Source organism: Talpa europaea (assembly GCF_964194135.1).
Source record: "Talpa europaea genome assembly, chromosome: 11".
In the NCBI taxonomy this organism is placed as follows: Eukaryota; Metazoa; Chordata; class Mammalia; order Eulipotyphla; family Talpidae; genus Talpa; species Talpa europaea.
This window is the reverse complement of record NC_140078.1, coordinates 35,592,651-35,616,749: the sequence shown is the minus strand read 5'-3', so window position 1 is coordinate 35,616,749 and position 24,099 is coordinate 35,592,651. Positions and strand designations below refer to the sequence as shown.

The following is a 24,099-nucleotide window of genomic DNA, read 5'->3' as shown; positions in this document are numbered from 1 at the left end:
TTTATTGACATATATATGTCCTGAATATGATTATTTTACTATGGTTATTTATTATGGTTATGGTTAGTATGATTATGAAAAATGCTCATGTTGTTAGGAGATGCATACTGAAGAATTTAGGGGTAACATATGAGAATGCTTGAAAGCATCAAATGGTCGATGCCCTATTCCTGTCCAAAAAGAGAAGAAAGAAAAGAAAGGAAAAAAATAAAGAGAGGAAAAGCAAGGATGGCAAAACTTCAACAACTGGTAAATTTAGGTGAATAGTATTATTTTCACAACTTTTCTGGATTGTTTGAAATTACTCAAAATAGTTTGTAGAAAATGGAATATGAAAATACTATCTTACTGAGTTTTAATTAGATAAACTCATTTTTTTTTAAAAAGTTATTACTATTTCCAAGCATCTAAGCTTGTTTTCATAAAGAAATGTAGATCAGATGTGGATTCAGTGAGACCCACAGTGAAGACACTGAGCAAATCATAGAATATCCCCCAAATGGAAAACTCAAATACCATCTCTGCCCCTCATGGCTTTGAAGAAGACCAGTGGCTATTTCTCCCCACTCTGGTGAAGGCTGCATGGGGGACAGCCCATGCACCACCAGTTATCCTCTGTTCAACCCTGAGTTAAGGCTCTTCAGAGTATAGGATGCGAGTGGCCTTTCCACTTGGCTGTATTCTCTTCATTCCTAGGACCAGGCATTAGTAGCCTAAAGAGTGCAAGAACAAGTGACTGCATGAAGTGTATGTTAATGTAGGGCAGCCAGGCAGACCTGGGCCTAGTTATATAAAAATCCAATGACTCAGATCCATCTTAGAGAAAGAAATAATTTGCAGCAGAGCTTCCAAATGATGCTCACTCTTGTCTCAATTCAGAACTCCAGGGGACAGCATAGTCATTGGATGCAGCTTCTAATGACAAGGGTTCAGACAAAAATATGTTCATAAAAGCTCCTTGCATTTCCCAATATATCACATGGGAGGTATATACTTTGACTTTATAGACCAGTCTCTTTCCAAACAAATGAAATATACAATTAAAAAGGCATGATTAAAACATAAAAAAAAAAATGGTGTGCAGTTGTTAGTGCAGGAAAAAAGATACTGCTGCTATAAATGCAGTCAACAACCATCCAGATATTAAAATCAGAGTCTGGTGTTGAATAACAAAAATAAAGTTCAAGGGGCCTACATACAAGGCAAAATGTCAAATTATTACTGTCAACAGGGTGGTACTTGTCCATTTAGCTAATGGGTCTTAGCATACGTACAGTGTTCCAGAAGGTACTATTCTCAGAGTTAGGACATGGAGATGAAACAGTATATACAAAAATAAAAACATGCCCCCAAATCTTCTCTGTGTGTGCTAAAAACACACCATTATTGGGCTGAACAATTATATTTTTTAAATGGACATCAACCTCTATGGTAAGATGTGCTTGATATTTTTAAAGACAAAATCTGTTTCCTCTAAGTATTTTAAATGTACTAAGAATTCTCCTTTCTATAGCAGACTGTTAAATCATAGTTCACCTTTAAAATGATTAATTTAGTTAAACTGCTCATAGAATGAATACCAAGTCCTCTGTGGAATTAAATGAGCTGGGCATGATTCTAGCCAAGCAATGCTTTCCTAATGGTTCCATGGTTCTTTGGCTCCCTTATATGTGTCTCATGTATGAGTACATGTGCCTTAGCACAAACACATCCCATCTGCCCTGGAATCAGGGACAGCTGCAATTTTACATCATAAAGAAGACACCCCCCTATTTTATCTATGTATTGTGTTTTGTTTCTACTTTGTAGAATTGATGGGCTTTGTAAATTAAGTCACCTGGAGACATTTGGATGACTGAGTCAGCAGGATTAGTCAGCAGGAGGAAGGATTATCACAACCTACTAAAATATAGTTTGTCTTTGGTCTTTATCATCTGCCCAACTCACTAACTCCTGGCCCCAGGGAGCACCCTTAATCTCCTATATCAGGCTCTACAAAGGTGTGGAAGGGAACTCTTGATTTGCCTGCTCCTTCTAGACCAGTCCTGTGTTAGATTTGGGCGGGTGGCCCACGTGGATTTCCCGCAAACTCCTCCCTGATAACTCAAACCAGTGCTTTACCTATGTACTCTCTGAAGGTTCTAGGCAGACCTCCCAGACTTTCAAGAAAACTGTTTTCCCTTGTTTACATGGTAAATACTTAATTTTATAAAGTACGAATCAAGATGAGCTGATCAGGCTGGTTATTGTTAACAGGATGCCAACCTCCTCAATACAATGAAAAGAAGCAAAGTAAACAATAAAAGCTGAGCCCAGGATTTGAGTTTCTTTGTCTAGAACTTAATTATGGTTTAAGATTCATCACATGGCTATTCTGCCTAACAAAGAGCTGCAGTTCTTATACAGAGCAAAGAAGTCCGACACAAAACAAAATTCTATTTGGGAGATAATGGAGACTCTGATATTTTACAGCTTCTCAATGTTTCATATCAAAGATGGACAATATTTCCCAAAGAGGTGGCTATGACAAGGTGACACATGGAGGCATGAGTTTTATTTTAATGGCCAGTACTCATTTTAATACCTCCATGTATTTAATGTACTTCCAAATTACAGTGAAGACATTCAATTTAACTCTTTCCCCATTTTTATAATGGCAAATACATATCTCATTAATTTTACCATCTTAACCATTTTTTATGTGTATGGTTCAGTAGTATTACATTCTTTCACATTCAAGCACAACCATTCATCTCTAAAACTTCTCCTTTCATAAAACTGTAACTATATACCAATTAAATAATAATTTCCCATTCTCTCCTCCTCCATTCCTGTGAACCTCCATTCCACATTCTGTCTATAATTCTGATGATTCTAAGTACCCCTTATAGGTAGCATTATATAGCTTCTATCTTTTAAGATCAACTTTTTACTTTTTAAAATAAATGTAAAAGATCAGGCAATTTAAAGAAAAACAGCAGGTACATTAACAGTAAACATGGTCTGTGATGAGAAAGAGAAAACAACAGATGAAATTTGGGCTGAGATGATTTGAATTTGAAAGAAGAATTTTTTCTTTCATATTATTTACAAACCTTTCCCTGGGGACTGAAGGGGTAAAAGGATCCTGAAAAAATTACCTGGTTGTCATTGTTCAGTCTCCCCTGGACTGTGTTCAAACTATTCTTTTTTTTTTAAAGATTATGTATTTATGCATACAAGAGCTGGGGTACAGGCCAGAGATGCAGGGGGTGAGAGGACTCACCAAAGACAGAGTGGGGAGCAGAACAGGCAGACTGACTGAAATACACTGCTGAGGGGAGCAGCAGGTGAGACAGGAGAGGTCTGCTGCGCCATGTGGGTTGCTGCCTGGCCAGCCAGGGATTAAACTCATGTTGCAGAGGCTGTGGATTGCTACATAGTGGGGTGCTTAACCCCTTGCGCCACCAGAGAGGCCCTTTCAAACTATTCTTGATGGCCACTACCATAACTGGTTTCTACCCATCTGTTAAAACCAAGCTCAAATCCTGTCTTCTCCCCTGTCTTCTTCAGCTGCAATTCAACTTCTGGTCTACTGGCTTCCTTTCCTCATTTTTTATTCACCTCTGGAGTATTTACCCCATTTTACTCTGCACTATAGTGTCTCTGATTAGCCTAACCCAGGGGAGGCTTTGCTATAATAATGTCTGCTTCAGGCTTGATAGGGGTATGTGGGGGTCTGCAGGCAATAGGTTTATTCCTTGTGATTGAGGAAGAAGAATAACTGCATTTGTCTATTAGCTTCTTTCTGGGGTCCCTAGCCGTAACCTCTGATTCAAGCCTTTCCTCAGCGAGGCCTCAACAACAGAAGCCAGTTGCTCAGTTCCAGTCTCAGGCGACAAAGGGTTCTTGTCTCTGCGCTTAACAGGAAATGGGTGGCGAAAATTACGACAGCTACCAGGAGTTCCCTGGTCTTGGGGCCATAATAGGGGGTAGGGAGAGAAAAGGGCCTGAGCTGCCCCAGTCCTTCCAGAATAACAAATCTAAACTTTTAGTAGGTCTCTCCTCACTGTTGGAATGGATACCCAGTCCAGCTTCTCATTGGCTGGCAAGGAGTGGGGTTTGGGTATAAAAGTCAATGCTGAGTTTTAGTCTAGAATTGTAATTCTATGCCCAACACAGGTTACTGGTGATAGGTGCTTCATTTAATGTCCTAAACATAGAATGTCTTATTCCAATGCTAGAAATGAGATTTAGGATTTCAGCAAAAGCAGCTTATGTGCACCCACTGGTTGAGCACAGGAGACAGAAGGTAGATGGAATTAGTAGGAAAGTTGCCTTTGGTTAAGGCAGGCACACAAATAAGGACTGGAAAAACTCAAAGCAGGAACCTCCAAACACACACTTATAGGGGTACAGGCATTAATAAAATAACATAAAATCTTATTTAGCTAGAATTTAAACCACCATTTCTTATACATATGGATGCATCAATATCAAGATGCTATTTTTTTAAGATTTATTTATTTATTTTTAAAGATTTGTTTATTTATACAAGCACTGTACACAGTCAGAAGCAGGGGAGGGTGAGAGAATTCACCAGAGCCAGAGCGGGGAACAGAACAGGCAGACTGATGATACACTGCTGAGGGGAGCAGCGGGCGGCAGGAAAGGCCTGCACACCATGTGGTAGCCTCGCCAGCGGCCAGGGATCGAACTGGCGCTGCAGAGGCTGCGGGCAGCCTTGCAACCCAGTACCCAACCGCTCCGCCACTGGGGAGGCCCTAAGATTTATTTTTAAAATTTATTTATGCATACAAGGGCCTCCCTGGTGGCTCAGGCGGTTGAGAGCCGCACTGTGAAGCTGTCCGCAGCAGACCTCTCCTGTCTCACCGGCTGCTCCCCTCAGCAGTGTATTTCGTCAGTCTGCCTGTTCTGTTTCCTGCTCTGTCTCTGGTGAATCCTCTCACCCTCCCACGCATCTGGCCTGTACCCCAGTTCTTGTATAAATAAACAAATCTTTATTAAAAAAAAGGAACTCGGGTGTAGGCCAAAAGTGTGTGGGTGGGGGTGGTCATAGTTTCAGTTGGTCAATCCACAATTTAGCCTCTGCTCAGCCTCATCATCTTCAGTGGTTTGATGGAAAGAACATTTGCAGTCAGACTTAAAATCAAAGCCTCAGTTGACTCTTCAGCACTGTGAAGTCTTGGCCCTCTACTACATGTCCTTCAGTCTTAGTTTCCCTGTATCTACAGATGCATCCTTATTGATAAAAGAATGTGTTACTGAAACAAAACCTGAAAAGAACTGATAAGAGCCTGGGACAACTTGGGAACTGAGTAAAGATTCTGCTTAGGAGCTTCTAGGATGTACCTTGCATTGTCTCCTAGCTTTCAGATATTCACAAAAAGAAAGAAAGGCAAGATATTTCCATTTTAGGAACCACAAAGATTGCTCTATTAACAAAATTCGGGGGCTTGTTTGTCAGCAATTAGTGTGGGCTTTCTTGGGATGTCTCCTGGCAGGTCCCTGTAGCTGGCGCATTCCCCATCTATCATCACAGTCTCATCTCAGCTTGGATTCTGGGTCTTGTAATACTCAAGTTGCACATGGGAAAAAGGATTAAAAGCACTTCTCCTTATATTTTTGTGTTGAAATTCTTGTGCGTCCTCCCTCTCTGGGAGCCTCCCTTCCTCATTCTGCCCATGCAGCTTTGTTCAGCTGCCCCAGCCTAACAAAGCCTTTTTACATGATGTTGCCACAACCAGCTGCAATGGCAAGAATGGCGCAGCCTGGGACGTGGCACTGGCCGATGGCTCAGGCTTCCAGCTGTGGGAGGCCAATGCAAGACCAGACAGAAGCCAGAGTTGTGTCCATCATGGTTTTTCCTTGGGACCAGTAGATCCTTGTCTTTGTATCAAAAGGAAAGCAAACACACCCCTAATGCCAAGTAGTGGCCACAATGACTGGCTTAGTGGGACTTACTTGAGCTGGGGGAAGAAAGTAATGGGTTTAACACTAGCAGTTTCTGAAAAAAATGTTATTAGAGAGGCCTCCTATATAAGGAGACAGAGAAAACGACAGCTCAGACCAAAGAGATCCATCTGATAAAACTTTTTGGCACAAGGGCCAAATGGTTCAATTTCACAAAATACCTAGTCGATATCTAATCATTTCCTGGCAATTTAGAATCTGCGAAGCTGGATTAAACCCTTGAAATCTTGCCTGGAGAAGGGAGATCCAGACTCATCCTGGGTAATTTCTCAGTTTATAGCAGAGAAATTGCCAGGAAGAGGAGGAAACTTTTGTGGAGTCTCAAGGCTGAGAGGAAGGGATATTCTTATAAAGATCACTGTGCATTTACCTGAGTTAGCGAAGGTTATTAGAAGGCCAATCAGTTTATTTTCTTGAGGTCAAAATGTTAGAACGCGATAGTACTAGGCCCAGTTCAGATTTCTGCAGTTTCCCCACACCACACAAGTCAATAATTGAATTCCCTGAAGTCTTTTTTTTTTTTTTTTTTTTTTGTCGCTTTTAAAGGAAAAAGACTCTCTAACATACTTTGGGTTATGGATTTAATTCCTGCATGGCTAAGCATGTTGCAGGAAGGTTTTTGTGAAAAAATTTCAGAGACATCAGTGACTTTTAAGCTCTATCTACTGAGGACTAGGAGGAGAGAACTACATAGGAATGGAACAAAAACACAAGTCTTCTACTGGGGAGAAAGCATTGCCACTTTCTGGACAGGAGGATTCGGTGGCTTTTTTGCTTACAAACTTCCTCTCGCTGACTCCAGCTAGAGATGAAAGGGTCGATATGAGTCAAAGCTGGCAGGGGCATTCATTTGTTCCTGTAAAACTAAGAACATTGGAACAAAGAACCTGTTGTCCTGGTTACCCTTGGATCTGAAAACACAAGGAGCAGAGCAGCTGGAGTTGGGGCCCATCTGCGGACCTTTGAGCCTGAACAGGGACATGCGCGTGATTTCAAGGAAAGGCAGTTCTCAGTTGGGGTCCTCAGTTCTCAGTGATTTTGGGGGCCTCTGCTGGTGGCATAAGTGGTTGAGCGCAGCGCTATGAAGCTGTCCGCAGCCTCTGCAGTGCCAGTTCAATCGCGGCCAGCCAACGAGGGTGCACATGGCGCGGCAGACCTCTCCTGTCTCGCCCGCTGCTCTCCTCAGGAGTGTATTTTGTCAGTCTGCCTGTTCTGTTCCCCGCTCTGTCTCTGGTGAATCCTTTCACCCTCCCATGCATCTGGCCTATATCCCAGTTCTCTATAAATACATAAATAAAAATCTTTAAAAAAAAAAGTGATTTTGGCTACATGGGTGTTATCTCTTAGCTGGGCTAAATCACAACTGCATTCTAAGCAGATATTTTGTGGCAGAATCAACTACCAATATATCAGTTGGAGCTGTAAAATATATCTAACTCTAGAGTATGCCACTAAAATTGTGTGTGCCCAAGTTTCTAGTTAACAGGAAAGCCAGCCATTAAAGTGGAAGGTGCTACCCCTCAAGAAAAGTGGACTCAACTTCTAAGACAGATTGTATATTTACAAGCTGACCAAAGATACCCTTGTAAGTTAGTGAGAAATTATGCATCATCTGTTGTTTAAATGCACAGAAAAACAGTGAAAGGATGCACACCAAAGCAAAGAAGAGTAGCCAACAAATAATCAAAAGTAGTTCTATCTCAAGGATTGGGTTATGGTAATGTTTGTCTGTTTTGCAGTTGTGATTTTCCCACAATATCCATGTTTTACTTTCGGTATCGAAAAAGAAATCTTAAATATTCTTTTAAAAAAAATCTTCCCCATTATGACAGATATCATCAATCAAGATAGAATAAATAGCCATTATGAGTGGGCATTTTGATCTGGAGGCTTTACTTAGTCCTGCTTAATGCATTCTTTAAGGCTGATGATTCTGGAGTCTCATCTTTTCTAAATTCATCCTGCTTCATCACTGCGGTCTATAGGACATCTGGTACACTCCTTTATACCTCTGGTATAGTCCTCTATTATGTCCTCATTCCAGCATATGATACTCACTTGCTTACAATTCTTTCTCCCTTAGGTGGTGAGAAAACTTCAGGCTCCACTGTCTAGGTATTTTAACAAACAGCACCCAAAGAAAATAAATATTTCCTTAATGTAAAAGTTAATATGGCTACATTGGTACTATTCTGAGTGAAGAGTTGGTTAATCTTAGAATTTTATTCCTTGAAACCATATTTCACTCCTGATGGCTTGAAATCCGAGACACTTTAAGTATTTGGGGGGAAATTGATCACACTGGTCATTGCAGGATATCCTCAATGGGAATTAGAGGAAAAGGTCTTACTACAAAAATAAAGCTACTATGTGACTTCCTCTAATTATTAACAAAGTGTAACACCCAATGCATCCTACCCAGCATGCCTCTGCTGAAGGAGATAGCTGTGTTTATGGTATCACTTAGGCATTTCAGACAAACGGATTTTCAACGGTCTTTCAAAACACAATCTCAACTCAAATCAAAGCACTTCTCTACCCTATTTTCCCATCTTTTGAGAAAAAGAACGTGAATCTTTTGAGAAAGAATGTGAATAGGCAGGCAAAACAAATATCCAAGATTTAGTGAATATGTTCATTTACAATGCTTAGAAAAATAGATAATCTATAGAAAGGAGTCATAAACTTTGATAACACCAAACACCACATGCTTTATAAAGGGGCCTACAATACTGGACATGGCAAGGTGCACCTAATATATTCTGCTCAACCAAATTGGAGCTTGCAGTAAACGTGGAAAACCAACCTTTTTGACAGGTGGGACTGGTTCTTACAGAGCAGCCTCCTCTCTGATGCTGTGGGAACTTAGCAATGGTCTCAGCCCTGAATAAATGGCCAATGTGTAAGAATTTCCAGATAGGGAAAAAGAGGAAAATATTTGCTTTGTTCGCTAACACTGCACATGAAAAGGATACAGCATAAGATGCAAAATAAATTTTGCTTCCAGTGACTTGAACTGGCTTCCAAATGGTCTCATGGATATGGTCCAAAATCTCCAGAAGAGCAGAAGTGGGTATAAAAAAATGAACAGTTACTTTATAGTTGACATTTCAAGAGGAAAACTTGGAAAGGAATAAAATAAAGTGACATTAAATTCTGTAGCTTCTGAAGCTCTGTATCAACTGATCCATATGGATAATATGAAAACCTAGCCAAATAGGAAGTACAGATGAGGCTGGAGTGCTCAGAACTCTCGGTGCAAAATTGATGCTAGAAGTCATTGAAGTTGAGGACATATTTTTTTTAATACAGGAAATTGTATTTGCTACAAATATATTATAAGCACATGTGAAAAATATGATGCTCTATCAAAACTAGTCTTCATTTCTGAGTCCCACAGCATTGAGATAAACACTCAAGTCACAACATGCAGGTTTCTTATAAGCCTCTACCCATCATGGTTTCAGAAGCACTATATCAATACATCGATCCATATGGATAAAATGAAAACCTAGCCAACAGGAATTATAGATGAGAAGGATCGCTTAGAACTCTCAGTGCAAAACTGATGCACTGACTTTGAAAAACTGTTGGGTACTATTTACTAACATTGACTATATGACCATACTACCACCCCAAATTCCACACCTCTATTTCTAACCAAAATGTGTCACCAAAAGAACAAGAATGTTAGACAAGAACAAGAATGTTAGAGCAACTAAATTCAAAATAGCACCAAACTGGAAACTACTCAACTACCCATCAAAGTAAGATGGAAAAACATATTGTCTTGTATTCGAATAATGGAATATGATACCAAATGTTAAATGAAAGAAGCCAGAGTTAAGAAATCAATTACTGTACAAAAACGAACAATAATGTAAGACAATAAAAAGAAGCAGCAGCAGCCAGAGTTAAAAGAACATGTTATAGGATTCTAATTATATAAAGTTCCAAATAGGCAAAATTAATTTATGGTAATAAGAGGGGAAAGTGGTTACTCTTGGGGTAGACTGATTAGAATGAAGCACTTAGGTGAGAGGGTGTTGAAAATGCTATTTCTTGAACTGGATGTTGTTGCGTGGTGTGATTACTTGGTGAAAATTCATAAGTGTAAAGGTTTCTTTGAAAGCAGCATTGACCATTTTTTGACTGGATTATTTTCTTTGTTTTTGTTGAGTCTCATCAGTTCTTTGTAGATTTTTGTGATCAATCCTTTATCATTAGTGTTGTGTGCAAAAATTTTCTCCCAGTCGGTGGGGTTTCTCTTTGTTTTTGTTATTGTCTCTTTTGCTGTGCAGAAGCTCTTTCTGCCTATTCTGTTCCCTACACTGTCTCTGGTGAATCCTCTCACCCCTCTCCCCCACACTTTTGGCTTGTACCCCAGTTCTTGTATACATAAATAAATAAATCCTTTTAAAAAAATCACCTTGTAAAGCAATTAGGGAATGCCAGCTGGTGCATAAAAAAATTAAAAGTTGAAAATGGGTGATAGGTCCCCACTTCCTGCCTAGCAAAGAGACTAGAATTAGAATTGCTTACCCTCTGATCCAGCCATGCCTCTTCCATCAATTCTGAGGTATGGATTGTATTAAACTTTTGCAAACACAATAGTGTATTTGCTCAGTAACTCCACTACCATCACCACCACCACCAAGCCCTCTGCTAGTGTCTTACCAAAAAGAAGTTAGGAAGCCAAGAGGAAGATGAAGCAGTTTTTGATCCTGATATATGCTTCTTCTTTCCTCTTCCTTATCCCTTCATCCCCCTCAAAGATTAGAGTATGAGCAAATAAAGGGTTTTTTTTTTACTTAATTTCCTCTTCCCCCCTTTATGATTCCACAACATTGTCAGTTGGGAGAAGGCTACCTGTGGCTGTCTCTGTAAATCCTCACCACCTGGACCCGTTGCCTCTTTTTTTTTTTTTAATTTAAATTTTATTTTTATATTCCCCATACAATTACAACCCCCTTATTTTTACCCCAATCCCTCCTTTCCCCACCCCACACCCCCCATAGAGTGTCTCTTGTTCATAGTTTTTTGTTGATTTTGATATTTTCTTTCTTATACTTGTTCTTTTTCCTGGTCCCTTATTTAAGTTTTCTAGATTCCTGCTATGAGTGAGACCATCCAGTATTTTTCTTTTTCTTTCTGGCTTATTTCGCTAAGCATGATCCCTTCCAGCGCCATCCATGTTGCTGCAAATTGCATGAGTTTATCTTTTTTGAATGCTGAGTAATATTCCATGGTGTATATGTACCACATCTTCTTGATCCAGTCATCTATTTTTGGGCATTTGAAATACACTGAAATACACTGCTGAGGGGAGCAGCGGGCAAGACAGGAGAGGTCTGCTGTGCCATATGGGTAGCTCCCTGGCCGACTGGGGATAGAACTCTTGCTGCAGATATTACCGACAGCTTCACAGTGCTGTGCTTAACCCCTTGCACCACCAGGGAGGCCCTATAAGGTGACTTCTTAACCTGCAAGAGGCTTCTCATGCTCAAAATTATCTCCAAAAGGCTGGTATCTTTCATTTGTCCTCAGTCAATATTTATCATGTGCAGATGACAGAAGGAAGGGGAGGTCATGAGGGTATGGGATCTACAGGAAGGGCATTCCAGGAGGAGGGCACAAAAGTACAAAGGCTGGAAGGCAGCAGCCCACTTGGCAAGGAGGGGGAGAGACTGCATGAGAAGAGCTGGCAAGAAAGGGGAGGGCACAGACCCTGTGGGATCTCAAAGGCTATGTGATGATTTGGGTTTTAAATGGAAAATGACTGGAGGACTTTAAATAGAGGAGAGTCCTTTCTTGGATTTCTATTAACTAAGAGGCTCACTCAGTGCTGCTTAGGTAACAGCCCAGAGAAGTTAGAGCCAGTGGGGGCTACTGCCGTAGTACTGGTGAGAAGTGGTCTCAATCTGGATTTATCTTAAAGGAAGAGTAGCCAGGGTTTGGTGATGGTTGCGATGGTGGCTTTGAAAGAAAGTAGGTACCAGGATTGACTGTAAGAGCCAAGCGCACCTGGAAGCATGGTTATGGACGGGGAAGACTCAGGTTTGTGAAATGAAGCCAAGGTTTCAACAGTTGTCTTTTTTTTTTTTTAAAGATTTATTTATCTATCTATTTATTTATTATTTTATTTATTTATTTATTTATACAAGCACTGGGTACAGTCAGAAGTGCGGGAGGGTGAGAGGATTCACCAGAGCCAGAGCGGGGAGCAGAGCAGGCAGAAGGACCGAAATACACTGCTGAGGGGAGCAGTGGGCGGCAGGAGAGGTCTGCACGCCATGTGGGACCCTCCTCGGTGGCCAGGGAGCAGCCGGGGATCGAACCGGCGCTGCAGAGGCTGTGGGAAGCTTTGCAACCCAGCGCTCAACCGCTGGGCCACCAGGGAGGCCCATCAACGGTTATCTTTTTAAGTTTGAAACCAAAGGTCAAACTGAGTGAGTAGCTGGAGACAAAGATAAGACTGGCCTATTAATATAAGTTGGAAATCACCAATAAACCGATGCTATCTTATCTAAACCACGAGACTGGATAGTCTAGGAAATTACTCTGGAAATCTCTTTTAAACAATATAGCAGGTCTACCATATGACAGCATTATAAAATCTTTATGGCAATTAACTCATTTAATCTTTCCAACAACTCTAAAATAAAATTCTGTTATGATCCCTATTTTGCTGATGTGGACATTGAGACAGATATTTTTAAATATTTTGCTCCAGATTGGGGGAGGGAGTCGGGGAGGTGTGGAAAGAAGAGGCTCAAAACCTGAGATCAGGCACTGCAGGGTGAGGAGGTCAAGAAGAGGAGAGGAACCAGCCAGAAGGCGGGAAGCAGCGGCAGGCAAAGTGAGAGGAAACCAGGAGCAGGGGTTCCTGAAGCTACCCCATTTTCATCACAGTGTTATACACAACGTTGCAAAAAAAGGGGATGTGGATGGATGGTATAGATCATGCTGATAGGTCAGTGGCTAGGAGGCGGAGGGACAAAGTGAAAAAAAAGAATGACATCTTTGCTGTCAGTAAGTTGGTTTTGAAATTAACTTCCATTTCAAATGCAGGCCACAAATCCCAGTAGTTCTCTGTAGCTAAGATCCTGTCACCAGCAGAAACCCCAGTGGTTCTCATTATTGGCACAGAAGTCTGTTTGTGCTCATCTCTGCTTCCAGATGACAGTAGTTCCTAGACCCATTACCAGACCTCATCATTTGATGTGCTAATACAGACTGATACACAAATTTTACAATTCTGATCACTGTATTTCAGTAACTGTTTTCTCTATGTCATCCTATGCATTCTATTTTATGCATTTAAAAGACCTTTATGAGATTGGCCCATGATACAAAAAAAAAAGCTTAAAGATGCCAAGCTCATCTCAATACTAACTATGAAGGAGCCAGTGCTCCCTGCACAGCATGCTCCTCTTCCCTCTCCTCTTCCTATTGGGCTGTTCACTGTGTGCTTGGCTGACCTGCTGTTTCCCTCTCGCTCTGGCTCCGCTCTACTCTGCCTTCATTTTGGAAACATTGCAAAGTCCCCTTTCCCTTACCTCTCTGTTCTTTGGCTTCCTGAGTTCTCCATCGGACACAAAGAGGAATTAAGAACCATCACAGATCTAAAATAATCAGCAAGGATCCCAGCACAGAAGTCACTGCCTCATTGATCTTTGGCTTTTTTCCATACCATGCAGGTCTCACATAACCAGAACAAGAATCATAATGGAAGCTTTATTCCATAGAATATTTAGATTCAATGAGTTGTAACGCTAATGCTTTTAGAACAATGGTTGGCATGTGTTAAACAACATACACACTGTTAAATAAAGACAATTTGCCTTTTCCTTTCCTGCTAAAAAATGAACTAAGCAAAATGCCTCCGAAATTTCATAATTTCATTGTTATCCAACATAACATCCGACACATCCCCACACTCACTGAAGCATTATTCACAGCAGCAAGAGTAAGAACCTTCATGCCCATTAATGAGTGGTGGATAAGGAAGAAGTGGCATATAAACACAATGGCATACTACTCTGCTGCATCTATTTTAAAAAGTGATATATATATAAGAAATCTTGCCATTTTCAACAAAATGGGTAGAACTAGAAGGTATTATGCTAAGTGAAACCTTCAGACAGAGAAAGACAAACACCATATGATTTTACTCATGTGGTAGATCAAAGAAACAAAACAAATGAATGAACAAAACAAACTTTTAAACTACAAGTACAAAACAGTGGTTACCAGAAGGGAACAGGGAGTGGCATGGGGATAGATGGAAATCATAATAGATAAGATTGATGCAAACCAGACTTTTGGTGATGAGCATTATGTAGTATATACAGATATTGATATATAATACTATATACCCAAAACCCATCTAATGCAATAAACCAAAGTTACTTCAATGAAAATAGAAATGACATTAATAAGGAAAAACATTATGGAATGCTTATAGTTGTTTTTAAAAATAAAAAGCTGAAAAGAGATGTTATAGATTAAATGGCTGCTAGCTCTCCCACCCCAATACTGATTGCAGATAAGCCCAGATCTTGAGGGCCCCAAAAGGTTATCATTGACTCCCTGGGGCTTATATGTAGGGAGGGATAATTACTACCCCCATCTGCGGTAATGTGTGGAACTTTAGGAACTTCTTACAGAATGCAGTTCCTGGGTGTAGCAGAAATCAGTGGAACTAAAGCTCTCTTCACTCTTTGGTCATCAGCTTGGACTCCCAATTGAATTTTTGCTTGCTAAAGAAAAAGAGTAAAGAGAAATCCCCTGACTACTGTTCCATAGAATTTGGAACTATCCTGAATATGAGACAGAAAGTCTATAATCAGTGATCATTGTGAATTGTGTCTAGTTTATTGGGGAAAAAAATTAACTAACTGAAATTATTTACAACAGGTGCTGCAACAAGTACCTTGGGGATCATCTGGTCTACCTCTATCGCTTTGTAGAGAAGAAAAGAAATGGAAGGCATGTCGAATTTCAACAGCTTCCAGGGAAGACAACTCCTCCAGAGACATAGGAGTTAAAGCACTACCTTCTAGTGCAAAGAGCTTCCCTGGCATTGCACACTCCCCCCTCAGTCTGATGGGGGAACTAGTTGGGCTGGTTTGAAACACACCTCCACAGCCAGCACCACCTGGTTCCCCAGCCTTCACAGGACTTCTGCCTATCTCATGACTTGCAAGCAAAAACACTCAAAGAATCTTACCCGCACACTGTACCATGCAACTTAACCCCATTTCCTGAGAAAGGGGGAAGCTGGTAATGAATCTGGCCACCAAGGCAACCAGTGACCATGTTGGGGTTTTGTAGTGATTCTATCTTGCGGTCTTTGCTGGCAAGGAATGACAGATCCAAGAGTTGGAAGGGATTTTGGCAGTCTCCTCCAACCTGTCACGCCACCTGCCTCTTCTCCCACATTCTCCAGATGAAGATCAGTCCCATACTCCCTACTTAGAGCATGTACAATAAATGCAAAACGAACCATGTTTAACTGGCACGGCAGACAGCCCTCCCTGTCTTAGTCACAACAACCACTTCAATGTCTAACACACCGGATCACAAAGCAGGCTATGGGAAGCGCTGGTTTTTTTCTGACCTGAGAACGCAAAATGAGTCCATCCTCGTTAGTGTTCCCCTTTAAACCTCCTGGAGATTGACACGGGCTACACTGAATTCTATTTTGCACACGGAGGATCCCGCTGTGTTACTGTTTCCATCACTGAGTAGGTGGATATGGCAGATAGAACTTTAGGTTTCCGGGTTCTGGTGCCAGGAGGAATCGAGAGGGTATAAAGTTCAAGTGCCTTCAAAGTGATTAAAATAAAAAAGCAGACAACTGGTTCCTAGGCCACTCCCACCTCCTACAGAAAGCTTCTTCTGGATCAAACACCACACTCCCTCCCAGTTCCCAAACTTGAGGAGCAACCTGAAATGGCAGTCCTCAGAGTAATAGGGTTCACTTTGCTCCCATCTCAAACCCGGCACCTAATCGCCTCTGTCACCTGTGGCTTGCAGTGGGTTCCAGGCCATTTTCCAGGGTGACATCTGTCTGCACCATCTCCTGTTTCAGTTCTCCGATCTCCGAGGCGATTGTGTCAATGAGCTATTCAAAGACAAAAATAGGGTGACGTCAGGACGTGGAAGAGGCGTGCCCAAAGCCTGGGGAGCTTCAGCCACTTTAATAGGAGCACAGAGATGACCACCTATTATTTTTAATCTTGGCTCTGTGGATTTCTTCTCCCCAGAGAGGAGGGAGAAAAAAGGGAGTGAGCAGCTTCTTAGAAAAGGGGAAGAACTTAGGTTTCGGTATGACCCTAGGAAAAAGAGTATGACAGTTTGCTTTCTCAACATGAATACAAAGAGGAATAAACAAATCCTGATAAAACCAGGCCTCAACATTTGCAGTGCAAAGTAAAAATTCAAAAGGAATTCTCTGCATTTGAATGTAAGCAATCATTCTGATTATAGAAATGAGCATATTTAAAAGACATATGGCTTGCCTTTTAATTTCCAAAGACATTAAAATTAATTTTCATTTCTTTAACTTTTAATTTATGTGCTTTTTTTTAAGATTTATTTATTTATTTGTTTATTTATTTATACAAGCACTGAGTACAGTCAGAAGCGCTCACCAGAGCGGGGAGCAGAGCAGGCAGAAGGACCGAAGTACACTGCTGAGGGAAGCAGCGGGTGGCAGGAGAGGTCTGCACACCATGTGGGACCCTCCGGTGGCCGGGGAGCAGCCGGGGATCGAACCGGTGCTGCAGAGGCTGCGGGCAGCTTTGCAACCCAGGGCTCAACCGCTGCGCCACCGGGGAGGCCCCAATGTGCTTTTTTATTTTTTTTAGGGGAGACTTAAGAGAAAGAGAAGCGGGCAATGTGGGGCTGGCAGCAGGTGAGCAGGTAAGCTGATGAGCCATAAGAGGAATTGAGGGGCAAACATGACCTCTTCTGTATAAGGCTCCTACAGTCTTTTTCCTTTTGTGATTTCCTTTTTTGGTAAATTGTTTTTTTGATTGAGGAAATGCTGGTTTACAATACTAAATATGAGTTAAGGCTATAGGTCCACACTTCTTCAGATTCTGTATCCATACCTCTGGTATTTTGTATACCCACCTACACGCCTAGGAAGAGCTTACATCTGACTTCAAAAGTTGGTCTAAATTTTTGATCCCGCCAATCCACTCATTCAACAGAATCTTTACTAGTGTTAATGCGACACTGGAGTGTAGTTTTCTCAAAGTGTGCCACTGCTCACTAATTTTTTTCACTTAGTAATTTTTCATATATGATTTATGTCACTATATAATAGGTTTATGATTGTTTTAAAATAAATATTTTAAAAAATCTTCCTCTTTCTTTCTAATACCACTAGTATCTGTAGACAAAATCCACTTGAACATAAGCCCTTTGGGGTCCTCGATAATTTTTAAGACTGTGAAGGGGTCTTGGGACTAAAAATTTGAGAATTGCTGTTGGAGCTAAAAACAAGTGTTGTCTCACCTTAAGCAGCTTTTATCCCACCCAGACTGAAGAGAAAATTTCATTTGGATTTATAATTTTTTTCTAAATTTTTACCGCATCAATTCATTCATTAATTCAACAGTTTTTTTTTTAAGATTTATTTTATTTATTTATGCATACAAGAGCTGGGGTGTAGGTCAGAGATGTGGGGGGTGAGAGGATTCATCAGAGAGAGTAGGGAGCAGAACAGGTGGATTGACTGAAACACACTGCTGAGGGTAGCTGCGGGTGAGACAGGAGAGGTCTGATATACCATGTAGGTGAGCTCCCCGGACGGGGATTGAACTCAGGCTGCAGTGGCTGCCAATAGCTTCATAGTGCTGAGACTTAACCCCTTGTGCCATGAGGGAGGCCTAAATTCAACAGATCTTGATGGACACCTACTACAGTGTCAGGCACAACAACTATAGAGTAAAACTGACCAGAGCACAATTCTTATGAAGATGACATTCTACTGCAGCACATAACAACAGCACTCACCTCTGAGAAATTCTAGAATAAAAATAGAATAAGGTGATATAGTGGGTAGTGGCTAAAGGGCCACTCTTGCTAATAGTAATGGTCAGGATGGGTCTCTGAGGAAGTGATGGAGTCCTAAATTATAGGGAGTCATGAAAAGATCAAGGAATGAGTCCCCTATACAAAGGATGTCCCAGAGGCTGGGGAGGTATTTAGGAGCCTTGTCGACCTTTTAAATTACCATATCCATGAATTTGAGTTTTCTGCGCTGAGAACCATTGAAAGTCTTTAGTAGTGGAATGACTTTTGATTTGTTTTATGCTTTAAGAAGTTTGCCTTGGCTGCTGGCTAGATGTGGTTTATAAAGGAAAAGAGGAGAAGCAGTAAGACCAGTTAGGAGGCGACGGTAGTGTTCCAGGCAAGAGATGAAGGCTGCTTGGACTAAGGTGGTAGCTGTGAAATCAGAAAGAAGAAAATCCAGAAAGAATTTGACATAGGAATTGATGAAGTTGATGGATTGAAAGTGAGAGTGGTGGGAAGAGAAGAATCAAGAATTCCTAAGTTTTCAGTTTGGGCAATTAGATAGATGGCAGTGCCCTTGCCTAAGATGAGAAAACATGGGAAAGAATTAGGCTTGGTGAAAAAATTGAGCTGACCGTTGACCAGTTTAAATTTTAATTGAGTTGTTTATTGGACATCAGATAAATATGTTAAGTGGCCTTTGATGATCAAGAGGATGATATTTATATATGTGGAAGTAATTGGCATGTGTATTGATATTTCAAAAATTTGGGACAGGGAGAAATGATCTCAGGAGAGTGTAGATGGAGAAAGGATCACAGCAAATAGCTCTGAGCACTCCCTTGCCTCTCCCCTTTCATACACTTTAGTGGGGAAAAGTAAACAGACTGAAAATGCCAAATATTGGAGGGTGTGGAAAATAGGAACCCCGATATCATGCTGGTGGTATAGTAATCATAGAGCCACTTTGGACAGCAATTTGGCACTGTCTGGAGGACTGAAGACACACAGGCCAAAAACACCTGCACATGATGGGTATGTAACAATTTCAGTCTAAAGTATAACTAGAGACTATAAAATGGAAACTCTCACGTCCTCAGCAAACTTAAAGACTGAGAGACGGAGTTCCCATAAATGCCTGGTTTACAGAAAACTAAAACTTATCCTTTTTGAATGATAAAACTTATTTTCTTGAGTGATAGTGAGTTGGTTAGAGGCGGTCTCATAATAACCTTGGGAAGTTTTGCTAACAATTTCCAGAGGCATGGATAAGATAACCCAGTCAGGATGGTCTTGAAAAACACCTAGATTAGGCTTTATTTGTGTGACTGAACTGTTTTTGTCTGTTTAGGGAATTTTCAGGGCTGGTCTTCATGTATTTTTTATTTTAATAGACTCTCACTGAATTCTGCCCTCTTTATAGTCCCTGCCCATAAACACCACTAAAGGAATTTGCATTTAGCTTGCTAGTTTCATGGTCCCAGATTACAACTCCTCTACTATTTCAGAATAGATTCTTTTTTTTTTTTTTGAAGAATTTTGAGCTTGCTTCAGTTTATATTTAGGTTGACATGGGTGCAAGGAGACATTTATGTGAATATTTACTGCACCATTATTTGTAACAAAACCAAATTATTATCACCTAACTGTCCATCAGTAGGAGAATGGATATATTGAAGAAGAATATATTACATAGCAGTTAAAATTGATGAATCAGAGCTATATATGTAAACATTAAAAGCTCAAAAAGATTTCATAACAGCAAGAATAAAAGTTGAAAAGGGTTATGTTTAGTATATGAAGTTTAAAACCATGCAAAAACTATACTATGCATTCATACACACATAATAAATGCACAAAGAGAAAGGCTATCCCAGCTACACTATGGAGATTATACCCTGATCCAGAACATGGCTGACTCTTGAGTGGAGAAATGGATGGAGGTGTTCACAGATCAAGGGGCTCAATTGCATGAGATTTTACTTCCTAAAATGAAAAAATATGAAATCTTTCCATTGACAACAAGATACATGAATTTAGAAGGTATTATGTTTAGTGAAATGAGTCAGATGGAGAAAAACAAATACAGTATGACTTCACTCATATGTAGCAAATAAAGAAACAAAAATGAAAGAACAGATAAACTTTTAGACGGTAATATCAAATTAGTAGTTGCCAGCAGGGGAGGGGGGAAATCAAGTAAAAGGGGCCAACTGTATGGTGAAGGCTGGACTCAGGTTTTTAGCGGTAGACATACTGTACTACATACAAATGTGGATTTGTAATGCTATATGCAATTAAAACTTATGTAATATTAGGAAACAATGTTACTTCATTTAGAATTTTTTTATTTTTATTTTTAAAGATTTATTTATTTTTATACAAGAGCTGGGATACAGGCCAGAGGCACAGAGGGTGAGAGGATTCACCAGAGACAGAGCAGGGAGCAGAACAGGCAGGCTGACGAAATACACTGCTGAGGGGAGCAGCGGGCGAGATAGGAGAGGTCTGCTGTGCCATGTGGGATTCTCGCTGGCGGGGATCGAACCCGCACTGCAGAGGCTGTGGATAGCTTCACAGCGTGTCACTCAACCCGCTGCGCCACCAGGGAGGCCTCAATTAGAATTTTTTTTAAATGAAATGGTAAAGTTATAAGATTTGACAGAGTTAAGAGATGGTTAATTCAGTACATAGGTGTGATTTTCTATGTTTAAAATAATTTATTTGTTTATTTATTTATTTTAAAGATTTATTTATGTACACAAGAGCTGGGGTATAGGCCAGAGGTGCAGGGGGGTGAGAAGATTCACCAGAGACAGTGCAGGAAGCAGAATAGGCAGATTGACTGACATACACTGCTAAAGGGGGCAGCAGGCGAGACAAGAGAGGTCTGCTGCACCATGTAGGTAGCTCCCTGGCCAGGGATCGAACTCGTGCTGCAGTGGCTGTGGATTGATTCATAGTGCTGACATTTAACCCCTTGCACCACCAGGGAGGCCCCTATTTAAAATAATTTATAGTCAAAATTCTTTCAAAAATAAAAGGAAAAGATCGATGTGTATGATGAAGTTGGAAGATGACAGGACCAGTAAGGTGAGAACAAATAAGGTGAGCAAGGGAGCCTGAGGATCTCTGGGGGCCCCACCACACTAGTCTGGCCCCCCTCTGGGCCATGGTCATGGTCCCAAACAAAAAGTCACACAAGACCCCCTAGGGAGCAGAAAGCCCTGCCCATTGGAGGCTCAGCTGCAATCTCACGCAAAGTCAGCAGAGGAGTCCCGTCCTCAGGCAGGAGCATGCATTGGGGACACATTTATTTTCTCTCCATCAGTCACTTTCACGCTGATCTGAATGTAAAATTCCCAAATGACCTTCCCCAGAAGAAACAGCTGATCCTCTCTGACCAGACTGCTCACTGCTCATGCTGACACCTTGGTCTGCATCCCAGGTTGTCTGAGTGCCACAATAGACCACTCCTCTAACCCCAGCACAACACAGTGCTATGCATTGCAGCTCTCACTGAGTAACACTTGGATGGTAGGTCACTGGTAACACCCCTCAGCTGTAATCCACAAAGGAGGTGCAATCACCTCAAGACACAAAGGTGGAGGGGTTGCACGAGGGTGGATGATCATGGGACCTTTCCCTGCTGGTTGAGGAGTGATTTCAGCTCCCTCCATCTTGTCCTCCCAAATTCTGTCCCACTCACCCACCTGACACAGAGCAGGACTTATATGACAAATGGGCCAGTGGAATATTCCAGAGTCAGACCCTCCCCACCAAATGATCTCACTATATGCAAACCAGGGTCCTCTACCAGCGAATCATCCCCAAACTCTGCTCCTCCCTGAGGTCTGCCCAGGTATCACTGATTGGATTTGAAGTGTTCCCCATAGCATTCTCAAGTGCATTTGAATTGTATATTTGTTTAAATTGCTGGAGGTGCTTGCTTTCATTCCTTATGCTCTTATGTCTTCCAAATTTCATTCTTTGAGGGCAAACAGGTCACCCACCAATGGGACCAGTTTTAACCTACTTTAACCTAATCTTTCCTTCATTAAAGCCAATAGCAGTTTCCATGTAGGAGCTTTATTGAAGTTGGTGATCCTAACAAAAGTTTCTCCACATTCAATCATACAACCCAAAACCCAACACGTCCCTGAACCAGTCTAGAATTCCTACAGGAAGGAAAAGAGGGGGCCTAGGCATACTCCAAACTGGTCAGACAGTGTAGCTTTTCACAGTCCTGTTGGGCAGCCTGGGATGTGAGTGGTCACCTGGGAGGGTGGCAGGGAGGCGGGGTGGCTGTTATTTACTTCAGAGAGTGAGACGGGACACCAGGTCCCAGGCACTAAGTGGGTGAGACAGTGGTTCTTATACCAAAACACAACATCTATGTCATCTCCAGACAAGTCCACACTCACTAAGGCCCCAGCTGCAGACACAGCCACCTATAGGCTCAGGACACAGTAGAGGCCGCCCCCTCAGGCATGGCCTGTGTTCTTACATCTGCAGGAAAACGGGGGTGGGAGGGTGGTCTGTCCACCTTCCCAAACAGACAAGATGCTGGCAGGATGGGGACCCCTGAAGCCACTGGGGGGAAGTAACCAGAGGCAGGAGGGCTGGTGACTGCCGCACAAGAGAGGAAGGCAAGCCAGGGAGTGCGTTTCTGGGTCTCCTCTCTCTTTCTCAGAAACCCAGTGCCCGAGAGCTCCCTAAGTTGTGAATGTTTGTACTTAACCACACAAGGGAAGCCTGAAGTGTTCACCTAGGTGACTGCATGCTAACTGGCATGGGGCCAATGGCAGGAGAAGAATTCAGGATTGCCCAGGTTCTTTCCTGGTTATTTGCAATCACACCCAGGAGTTGGCCTGGACAAGGCCAGGCCTGCCTCCCTCCAGTCTGGTGCAGGCATCCATACTAATTTGTACCATTTTGTAATCATTCTGGGTAATTCCCAGGAGGCGTCAGAAGGGCCACACTTCAGGCAGCAGGCCTGTATAGTTCCAGGGAAGGCTAGCTTGCAGCTCCCTAGTGGTTTGGCAGCATGGAATTGTAAGAATGCACCAGCTTTAGACTCAAAAACCTGCCTTCAAATCCCATCTTGGCCTTTTGTTGGCTGAGTCCTTGGCTTTCCCCCAAGAAAGCTTTGGGGATAGGGGTGCTGGAGGATTAAAAAGGATGATGCAACAAACACCTAAGTACTCTTAATTCTCTATTTAAATCCTCTCTTTATATTAACGGCCAGTTTTAATTGGGAGTAGAGTAGAAGTTAAATAATACTTAAAAGGGACTCATTTACCAACCAGCCTGCAGAGTCCATTTCATCACCTGAAGAAGCCTTGAACTTACAAAAGGCCATGGTTTATAGAGTTCAATCTTCCTTCTGCCTCTCTGCCCAAAAGTCTCCACTCAGCCCACAGGTGGCCTATTTCCCTGAGTGGGGACAGAAGTCTTATGTGTCACGCCCGCTTGCACGGCAAGCTGGAGGGAGGGAAAAGGGAGGCACTATAAATCTTGTTTTCTTTCTTTTAGGGTTAGATAAAAGGAGAAAATTTTGCTTGAAGGTCAAGTAAAAAATAAAATGAGAAAGTGCTTATAGAGCAAGTTCTGATACAGCGCTCTTCAAATTCCAAGACTAAGCCAGGAATGTTATCAGTGTTGTGAAAAAGGGATGTGTTGCTGATATGATGAAGACTTGAAACCTAGGGTGTGGGAAAAGTCAAGAGCTTGGCTCTCAGCTATAGAATTTCTATTCCCCAAGTGCATCAACTTGGCCTTGGGATAGGATGGGCTTTGCAATGCTGTCAGCTGTGTCTGCTTCTGCTGACCTGGCAGAGCCTCATGGTTTCCTGGGCACATCCCTTGTGGGGGTTTTCTAGCATATCAGTAGCTTGAAAAATAGTGGGCTTCTTAACAAACTTTCAAATGATCTTTATTCCCTAGGAGCCGTCACCATGGAAATAAAAAGTCAAGGGAGGCTTCTTTCCTTCCCTTTTTGAGGAATGTTTGGAGAAGAGTACTGAAGCACCTCAGAATCTTGCCATTGATTTAGTTTTATTTTCTAAAGTTTTTGTGTGATATCTCTCAAGGGTA

At 41.6% G+C, this 24,099-nt stretch overlaps 1 protein-coding gene across 2 annotated transcripts in view; it reads right to left on the bottom strand.

The window, feature by feature from the left end:
• Nucleotides 1-24,099, bottom strand: part of RIN2 (Ras and Rab interactor 2) — a gene marked incomplete at both ends in the record, with an annotated part of 107,323 nt that overhangs the window by 49,986 nt on the left and 33,238 nt on the right. For both annotated transcript variants that reach the window (XM_084247268.1, XM_084247269.1), the window contains one exon: nucleotides 16,002-16,102. In XM_084247268.1, the coding sequence (XP_084103394.1) occupies nucleotides 16,002-16,102 (101 nt within the window). The remainder of the gene's footprint in view (nucleotides 1-16,001; nucleotides 16,103-24,099) is intronic.